The following is a 10,616-nucleotide window of genomic DNA, read 5'->3' on the forward strand; positions in this document are numbered from 1 at the left end:
ATTCCAGAAGTTAGCTTCCATCCCCACACCCTCCCTGCAAACACTGTTCACAGAAACACTCAATTTCCTAAGAAAGCAAAAAAAATAAAAGAACCAAATATTCAGAGAAAGTCATTCAAATAAGTTTGTATGTGTAAATAAAAAAAAAAGTCCTCTAAGTAAGTGACACGGGAGGCAATAAATTGACACGACAAGCAAATAAAAGGCTAAAGCACTCCAATACCATTGAAACAGTTTTAATGTTGTTGCAATTCCATAATGCAACAATCATCAACTCATAAAAGACCCAATATGTTAGAATTCATTTTAATCATTTCCTTTGTACCTATTTTACAAAATAAAGGCAAGGCATATTTAAAATCCCCTTTCCCTTAGATATTATGTGCCTATCTTATTCATGTTTATAAAAATATAAACTTAAAATCCTATGAAATGTTATATAAGAAAAAATGTAAAAATATTAACCTCTGCTTCAATGTACAGTTTCCAGAATCTGCCAGAACTGGGGAACTGGGCAACAAGGCGTTCATAGGTCTTCCGTGCTTTGTCTATGGGCTGATTCTAAAAATTGAAAATCAAAACAGCATTTACAATATTATGATTTATGTAAATGAATATGTTGATTTTACTCCAGAACCAAATAGTGTGAGTGGATCATAGATAAGGAAATGTAATCCTATATCACTAAACCTGTGCCTCTCGAATGAGAATGCTCCAAGCGTCAAGGTCATATGGATTTTCTTCTAGTTTCTTTTCAGCTTTCTTCACTTTTTCTGGGACATATTCAGCAGTCTAGAAAATCAAGAAGAAGACATAAGAGATCACAAGCAGTGTTTGAAAAGTTCTGTCCCACCTACACAGTCAAGCTAAAGATAACATTCCAACAGTGTAACATTCCAGAACTCAGCTTTTAAGATGCAGTTTCTAAATCGGAATTCATCTGGAAAACAAGTTGTCCCGGGAAGATAACATACACACGAGTTCTACATGTTATGGACACCAACCAGGATGTTAGACTAAACCAATTCAATGTCTCAAACATGAGAACAAATTTGAGTTTGCCAGAATATTTACTGCACTATGAATTTTAAACACCTTTACCAACCTGGAACTTTTAAGATGTGAAAGTAAATTCAGACCAACACTGCTATTACAGAGCTCAGGCAAACAAATCCAGGTTACTGCAGGAGTCATTCCGCATATGGACAACAGCAAGTATTTGGTATCAAGCATTTACCAAGAAAACTAGGATAGTTTAGCAGAAAGATACACACTATCCAAGCACAATTTTTTTGGTAACTTTCTGACCTCTCAACCCCACAGATGCCTTCCTGTTGTTTTGGCACTAAAACCACCTTTTTTTTTAACACTCAGACATTCCTGTTGAAGTTTAAAAGCTTTTTTGAGGCTAAAAGCTTTACCAAATTGAATGCAAACTTCTTAACATAGTTACTATTATAGTATAAGTGTTCTTTCAAACACTTCTGGAAATAACTTGCTTTATGATTTTCAGAGATTTTTTTTCTAGATTTAACATTGTTAACACTAAGTAGCATAAAAAATTAGTGTGAAGATCACACACAGAGACCCTTAAAATACATGCTTGTTACAAGCTTACACGACCTGAAGTTTATTACTAAGCCTGAAATATTGTTCTGACCTGCACTCCAAACAACTTATTCACTAACTTTGCAAATACGACTCATTTTTAGGCAGATAATAGCAATACAAAAACCACACCAACTATATTTTTGCCTTTGTGAAATGTAACAATAGTAACCCTTAAATCACTACTATAAGACCTTGCTGGTGAAATTTTACAATTTCACTACATAATTACTGTTAGAACATTCATCTCTAATGTATAGTGCAGTGTGACTGATTTACCATCTAAAAAAAAAACCCCAAACCCTGTCAATTGCTAAAAGATTATTTCAAGGAATTAATTTTAATTCTTCATATTGAGTCTAGGTCCCAGAACCCCAGGATGGGGCAGGCTGGAAGGGATCACAGTAGGTCACCTGGTCTAACCTCCCTGCCCAAGCAGGGCCATCCCAGAGCACAGGCACAGGTCAATACATCCTTCTGAAGCTGAAAAAGAAACAGCACAGAGAGGACCAACACTCCTCTCTCTCAAAGGTGCCATCATCCTTTATCATGAGAAACAGAAGGTAACTAGACTAGTTCTGAGTATATTTAAGCATTGCCAGTTTTTGTGTCAATCCTCCTAGCAGGTTATAATTCAAAGTATATCCCTTTAGAGATGTTTTTTAAATAAAACTAATGATAAAATGGACAAGCGATCAAAAATATTGCAGACTGTTAAATGGACATGTAGTGGCAGATATTCATAAAAAGGAAAAGAAAAAAAAAAATCAGTAGGCTGAGATTTATAGGAGTTTCAAGACCATTATTCCTTTTGATTCACTTTTCAAGCAGTTCAAGCAATTTTAACACTAATTAATGCAAAGCACTGTTATCTTGGAAGGCAAATATCGAGTCCCACAGTAAACTACTATAAAATTAATTTGATTTAAAAAATCAAATTAAATAGCTGTAGCTCCAAGCTGTCAGCTTGAAAGTAGTAAATTTATAAATTACCGTATGAATAGTTTTACTTCACTAAGTCCATCAAAATTTTGATTCTGTAGTACCAGGTTCAACTGTTACAGGCTTAAGATGTAAAATGGTATAAAACAAACTAGTGGTTTCATTTCTTCCCAAATGACCTGCACAAACAGATTTCAGCTTCCAGAAACAGCACTGGAGATGAAACCTCTGAAGTTTAAAGACTATTTCTATAAGCTACCCCCACAGGTGACCCAAAGTTGAAATGTTGCTTATTCAATAAAGCACTAATTCAAAGACATCAACCAGCACTGCTTCTCACTATAATCATCCAGTGAAATCTACTTGTCTCAAATATATTGTTCTGGATACAATTAGACAGAAATGCCAGTCAGATGTACCATTAGTGTCTGCTACAATAAACAGGACCCCACCCTACAAAAACACAACGTCCTGTGCTGTAAGTACTGACTTTGCAACAAGATAAAGTAGAATGGGCCACTGAAGCACCTTTCAACTATTACAGCAGTAGTTTAGTTGTATTATCTCAAACGTTTCCATTTGACAAAAAAAACCAACCAAACAAACATTTCACTGCAGTGTCAGCTGAGTTAAGACTTCCAGGAATTTGATTTCACCTGTGCAGATACAGGGTTATAAACTCAGAAAGGCTGAAACAGCTCAGGAAAAAATAGATGGGGATAAGATGCACAACCATAGCAATCCCAAACTAATTTTGTATGTTTGATACATGAATCAATCTGTGCAAGAAGCACAAGAAGATGTCCATCATTTTATTAAAAAATAGAAAAGACTGATTTTCTAAGTTGGCAAATAATTGTTTAGCAACAGCAGATAAAGTTCTCCATTCAGTTATACAAGACAAATTATAGGCACCCTACAGAACTGAAAATAACTCTATGATCACAGTTCTAAACTGGACTGCCTGGACTTGCTTGTACCTTAGGTCACACAAGAAAACACTCAACTTCTTACAGCCAGTGAGAACACTCTCTCCTGTCCCTCTCCACCTTCAGCACAGATAAAAGCCATCTCCATCTCAGGAACACACTGCACTGCAGGCAAATCAGTGTCCTGGTTCTACCTGAGCAAAGATAAGGCCTCATTACATCTTCACAAATAATCACTCCTTACACCCTGGAGGAATCAACACTTAGAATTTCCAGTCTGGACCATTTTGCCAGAACTAGGTGTGTGAGCAAACACCCATTGTGAGGACTATGATCGATTGCAAGCTCACAACAAAATGGAACAAAGGGCCTGACTTTTAACCTAACCCAACTATAGCCAGGAAGATATTTGATCCCAGTTTTGAGAACTTAACATTAACTGCACTTTGTGCTTAGAGCTGCTGTTATCACAGTTCAAGGACATATAGCTTTTGATTATGTATTTTTCACTGTACTGCTTGCACAACAGCCAATATCCAAAACTGTGAACACGTAATTCTTGGGTGTTCACTGCCATTAACCTGCCCCGAGATAAGCATTTTCAGATAAGCTCATCCTGTAACAAGCCAGTTCAGAGAGTTAAATCTGCAGAAAAATAATCCTATCAGAAAAGCAATTAACTTTTTAATGGTTCAACCCCTTGGTTTCAGGATCAGATGTGATGCAGAATAAAGGATGCAAAACTATTCAGGATTCTAGCAGCAGCCTCAACTTAGATCAGTTTAAACACCATCAAAATGAACCTAATCAGATGCTGCCTTTTAACTTTTCTTTACTACCTGAAAACAAATATAGCACACAAACTGTAAAAACACTTTTTCCTCTGCTTTTGTTAACTATGTTCAGTAGATCTCTACATCATCATGATCCTATCCCATGAACAACTCTCTGAAGGTCATGGGATTATTTTAGCACTCAGGGTTTCTACAAATTATTACCACCCAGTTCAGTTCACAACTACCCTTTTATTATTTATACACAGACAAATAGCAATAGATTTTAAGTTTCCCAGATATTAGAAATATAAAAAGATTTTTCCAAAATCTGAAGAGAACTAAACCCAAACTTTCTAGGAAGAAATCCAGGATCTCCTTCCTGCAAAATACATCAACTGCACAAAATCCAATTCATAAAGAATGGCTGAGGGAACAAAACCAGAAGAAATAAAGTTGACTTTTAGGATTTGTTTATTTATCAATCACCACCAAGGGAATATTCTTGGTTTATACCATAGTCCTAAAAGCTACAGTTTCCTCAGGCCTCTTGACTCCTTCATGACTCCAAAGTGTGTAAGAAAATACCTAAACACCTTTCCATTATTTGCAGGACTAAATACATCCAATTGTTTAAGGCATACTGTTTCCAGAAAAGGACCCTCTGCAGTGAAAAGGAAATGCATTTAAATAGCTGTTACATCCATGAAGTAGTCAGCTCAAGATGCTTTAAAAACAACAATTATGAAATAAGAACTCCTACAAACAAGACATACAGGCTGTTGTATACAAAAAGGCAGGAATTTAACGGCTAGTTTAGTCAAATTGGTTAAATATCCAAAAGCAGGTTTATGGCCATTAACACAGAAGCCACTGTTTGGTGGTTTTGGCTGGGTGCTGCACTATCTAGCACAGCCTGGCCTGTACCAGACCCAATGAACAAAATTTTAAATATATTAACATGCAACTTAACAAGCACTGTTAGTTGTCCAGTTTGCTAAATTTACAGGCTGTTTTAGTCTAAGGCTTTTTTTCCTTTAAGTTTATTTGTATCTGCATGTGTAGAGAACAAGTTTTAAAATCCTTTCCTCAGAAACACATCCCTTCACTGGGGGAACTGTAGTTTCAGTTTATCAATTCTTGCACTTTCTTAAATGTTTTTAATGCCTTGACTTCTTCTATTCTACACTACATCAATTCACCTGTGAACAGCCTTGAAAAAATGTTGTCCTTTAAGACTGGATCACTATGAGCAGACATAGCCTGGCACATTCATCTTAACCAAAAAAAGGTACTTTTATAAGTACTGCCCCATCCCAACATAATCTGGGCTCAAAACTCTAGATAAATTAAAAAGTTTTAGATTAGTAATGACTACCATTCTTTCCTCATAGACTATTTCCCAAATGTTGGGCTGCCATATTTTTCACCTTAACTTCTTACTGGCATACCTGGAACTTACTGCCTCTGGAAATACACCTAAATTACCATTTATTTACAACTGTAAAAACTGACACTAAACTCCTGCATTATGAACTCAGAAGCCTTCCTTCACCAATACTTGTATTCATTCTGTCTACTCTTAAAGAAGTTTCTCTAAAATGGAGCCTCCTGTGATGTTAAACCCACACAATCCTACAAAAAAAAAAATCTGCTTTCAGCACTGCATTCAATGACATCTATTTTTAAAATGTTAAACTAAACTACAACACTTACTATTGTACTGAGCATGCAGAAACTTTCATGATGTACCACATCAAACAGACACGAGACAAAGAGAGGAAGGAATCAAAAGGGACAAAAGTACCATCAAGAAACCAGAACAAACTGTTTTTGAGGTATTTTCTATAGTCACAGAGACAATACAGACATCTTTTTTCCCACAGCTCAGTCTTAGACCAGATCCATATTCATGTAACATAAAAAACTCATCACAGACTGGGGTATGTATCTAAGAAACAGTTACTGGAAGTGTGAAATGCATGTTCTAACCTTACAAGATTAGAAGGCAACTAATGCAGCGATAAAGCAAATGTTACATCCTCTTCAGATGAAGTTGATGCCTGGCAAGTATATATTAAGAGGGGAAAAAAAAAGTGGTTGTGCCATGGTAGAAAGTGGCAAAGAGAACAAGGAACTTGGGTCTTGTTAGAGAGTACATGAAACAACCACCATGACTGAAATGAAACTAGATGTGTACATCAAGGACCAGAAAAATGTAAAAACATACAGAGGTGTAAGCACAGGCTCTTTGTAACCCTGACATGTTAGGCTTAGAAGAGCCTGTCAGGGAATTTTCTGGCAAACAGGCAGATGCAGCCTTTCAGTCTACAAAAGTGCATTTCTATGATACAAACAGGGCTAAGTGTTTGGTATTCCAGAACCTGACCCTGGAAATTCTGGTTTGTTAAACATCACGGAGGCCTTGCCAGAAGTCTGGCAGGGGCCTGACAGATTTTAAGTCCTCACATGATTCAACTGGTTCTGCAGGATTAATTTGGGTCCAGCATAGTTAACACAGTGCAAGAATTTAAAAGATACTCCAGGAGTTGTGCTCCAGTCTGTTCTACAACAACATAAGGAGGAGATGACCGACATAACATAGATTAGGCTCTTGATTCACACAGTAAAGCAGCCCAAAAACTCCTCTAGCTAAGCTTGGCCTAAAGGCAGCAAAGCCATGTTTCAACTGCACTGCACCTGGTACAATAAAGCCACCTATGTCTTAAACCTTATATTACCTTTATCCTCCCTCTCTTCCTGCAATCAGCATTCCACTCTGCTCTTCCTTTCCACACTACCACAGCTCTGTATTTGCTAGAGACAGCATGGTAATTTATTATTCACCTGGCTGCTTTTGGCAGTGCCTTCCAAAAGCTAGGATCCGGGAAGCATGATGCAGAACCCCCTGCCTGAGAGTGGGTCAAAGCTAAGAGCTCTGACTTGTCAAAGATTTCTCACCTGCATCATACAGTCTCACATTTACATTTTCTGTACAGCACAGATGCAAATTAACTGTGCAGTCCCTTCTTTGTACTGATCCCTGTGACTGCCAATGAAAACAGCACCCAAAACGTCAGAGCCGGTCACGGAAGCAGCAGATGAAACCTGAAACAGGAAAGGCACCTGCAATCCAACCTCTGCCCAGCTTCAGTTTCCTACAGCAAGGCACATTTGGAACCCTCAGAACACTGTGCATGCTAAGCTAGAGACCTTGTAGCCAGCACTAGGTTGGTCTACAGCAGCTGCGGTGTGGGAAGGGAACAAGGCCCAGCTGCCCCCATCACCAGGCTCTGCTGTTCCTCCCTCCAGGGACACTGGATTTAGATACCTCACGCCATGTCACACCACAGCCAAGCTCACTGAAGGGACCCCTCTGGCTACACCACGGGCTGAGTGGGAGCCTCTATGCTGAAAACGCCATGGCAGTGTTGCTAAAGACACTGGGATCTAAATAGGGCCTATGGCAACATTAGCAGTCAGAAACAGAAGTCTGCCAGGTGAGAAATAAGCTGTTCTTTAAAATGAAGAAAACTGAGGGAAGGGACGTAAGGGACCATAACAAAATTTAGAGACTTCTAGGAAAGCAGAATGCAGAGGCCTTCATTAAGAGGATGGTGCACTATGAATAAAAAAATAAAAATAAACCCAACCTATAAGAGCTTTTTTATTAATTTGAAGTGCACCCAACATGAACACAGTAATAATAATGGGTAAAAAGATGAACCTGAGTATGGACCGAAGTCACAGGTTAGACTATGTGCTTTACACAGGCTGCAAATAACAATTTATAGGTTTTGGAATGCTAAACCCCTCTGAGATATGGCATAGCAGTATTACATCTGCTACTTTTATGCAGTATACAGACAGTAACTCAGCCTTCTGCCTATCAAATTCTCCCTTGCAAAAGAAAATAAAGCCTCAAGTCAGCATTGTTGAAGTTAAACAGTAACACTTTGCAAGCTACAGAAGCACACATGCTACTTTAACAAACAGCTTAATCACGCTATGAAACATCAATGTATTTTTAAAAACGTATTGGAGTGGGAAATTAAATCTGGAACGTACTACACACCAGCATTAACAAAATTTTGCTGTAGCATATTCTTCTTTGCAGCCACCTGTCTCATGATGAAGGGAAACATTCTGAAGAGTCTCTTGCTCAAACATACTCCAAGTACACTTAACTAGCCTGATCAGCTTGGAGCACACAGGGAAATTTGGGAAATTACCCTAATGAGGCAGAAACTGAGTATTTTACACTCTGAGCATTACATTTCCTATACCCACCCTGTCCACCAAAATAGTGATCTTATAAAATTTACACACCACCCTTCAGGGGTACACGCCCAGACACACAGAAATGAACCTGTTTTGTAAGAAACGATCATTCTACAAAGAAAAAGCTACTTCAAAAAGCACTAAGCCATCAGCTTAATTTTAAGTATTTCTAAAGGCTACACTGGCCACTAAGAAACATGACTGTTATCAATCACTCTTCCCTCAATCGGGAACTTGCATCCCCACCCCTCCAATTACTACCGATTTTAAACATAATCCCAAATACTATAAAAAGCCATTTTGGAGGAACACTGCCAGTAAGTCAGAGATTGTTCACACTAATACCAGATTTTAAAAAGTGACATACAGCACTCTGGTGGCACCTCCCTATAAATTAAGAGGTTAGGGTAAACACACGCTTTAGTCTATTAAAAAAAACAAAACAAAACAAGGCAAAATCCACTGAAACTGTAGTTATTACACAGAATCCCAGAACTATCAGGTTTGGAAGGGTCTTCTGGAGATCCCCATGTTCAACCCTCCTGCCCAGGCAAGGTCACCCGCTGCAGTAGGTTACACAGGAATGCGTCCAGGTGGGTTTTGAATGTGTCCAGAGAGGGAGACTCCACGCCCTCCCTGGGCAGCTGTTCCAGTGCTCTGCCACCCTAAAGATAAAGAAGTTCTTCCTTATGTTGAGGTGGCACTCCTTGGGTTTTAGTTTAGCTCCTTACTAAACAGAGGGCATCCTGTACCACAACGAAAATGCGTTTATCAAATAAACGCATTTATACTGTTTCCAGTGTAAGGATTAAGTGTATTTTAATAACGTTTCATTCTGGGGGCAGACGGTGTCGTTAAAGAGGCCTTCTCCATTAAACGCCTGAGTTCAGCCAACGCTCACTTTACATAACACCGCAAACTGTCACTGTAAACAGCTTGTTCCGGGTTGCAATTTTCTTCCCAAGTCCGCTGAGTTCAGCGACCAGGCGAGACCACGACAGCGGGGCTCGCCGTGGCGTCCATTGTCCACCTCGCCCCGAGCCAGGAAGGCGAGGGCTGAGCGAGCCGGAGCTCCCGGCGCCTCACCGCCTGGGCCGGGCCGGCTCCACGCCGCGTTTCCCCCGCTCGCGGCAGGGCACACGGACCTACTTCCGACGGACGGGACGGCAGGGGAGCCCCGGCCGGGCTCAGAGCCCGGGACAAGGCCGCGGTCCCCTCGGCCCCGGCCGCACGCCCGCCCTCGCCGAGCCCACACCGCACCGCTCCCCTGAGGGCGCGGCCTGCGCCCACCCGGCCCCCGCTCACCTGGTCACCGGCGGTTCCCTCTCCGGACATGGCGCGTTAAAACCGGGCTGGGGCGCGGGGCCCCGAGCGGGTTAAAGCCCCTTAAAAACGCTGCTCCGGCCGCAGCCGCCGCGCCCGGGAGAGCGGCAGCGAGAGAGCGGCAAAATGGCGGCGGCACCTCCGGCCCGGGGGCGGGGGAGCGGGGCTGGCGGGAGGAAGTGCGTCATCGGGGCGCGCGGGGGCGGCCGGAAGTGGCCGGAGCGGCGCGCGGAAGGCGGGAGGTTGCGCTGGGCCGGCGCTTCCTCTTCCTTTCCTTTTTCCTCCCTTTTCGCTGTGCCTTCATTCCCTTTCCACACCGTGGGGGCAGAGCTGGCTCCCCGCAGCCGCTCCCGCCCCACACGGGCAGGACGAAGCTGCGATGCGAGGCCTGGCTCGGCCATGAGAGTCGCGGCGCTGCCGTTCGCTGCCTTCGCCCGCTCCCCGCGCCCTGCGGGACGGGGGAAGCTGAGGGGGTTTGGTGACTTCCAGCGGCGCCTCGCCGGTGCTTTGCCTTCGCTGACGTAACGCCAGCGATGGCTGCCAGCCGCAGACTCGTCCCTTCCACCTCACAAGAGCTCTTGCTAATCGGGGCAAGTTCAAAACACAGGCTGAGGTCTCGGTCACAAGACCTCAAGGATACAGGAGGCAGCTCCCCCTAAAGCAACTTCATTTTATTTACAAAATACCCGCTAGCCTGTTCATGCGGAAAGGGCCTTGAATCAGCCACTGCAGGGAAACTGTGCTGTATGGAAAAAAAAAT

The 10,616-nt window shown here is 41.6% G+C and overlaps 1 protein-coding gene across 1 annotated transcript in view; it reads right to left on the bottom strand.

Moving 5' to 3' along the window:
* The window catches only part of CSTF3 (cleavage stimulation factor subunit 3), a 48,256-nt gene extending 38,250 nt beyond the window's left edge, over positions 1 to 10,006 (bottom strand). Inside the window, exons 1-3 of the mRNA XM_082284418.1 lie at positions 9,839 to 10,006; positions 691 to 792; positions 466 to 561 (exon numbers count right to left, since the gene is read on the bottom strand). Of these exons, the coding sequence (XP_082140544.1) occupies positions 466 to 561; positions 691 to 792; positions 9,839 to 9,868 (228 nt within the window). The 5' untranslated portion in view covers positions 9,869 to 10,006. The remainder of the gene's footprint in view (positions 1 to 465; positions 562 to 690; positions 793 to 9,838) is intronic.
* Positions 10,007 to 10,616: the final 610 nt, after the last annotated feature.

This window comes from Coloeus monedula, assembly GCF_965178545.1.
Source record: "Coloeus monedula genome assembly, chromosome: 6".
NCBI classification, from domain to species: domain Eukaryota; kingdom Metazoa; phylum Chordata; class Aves; order Passeriformes; family Corvidae; genus Coloeus; species Coloeus monedula.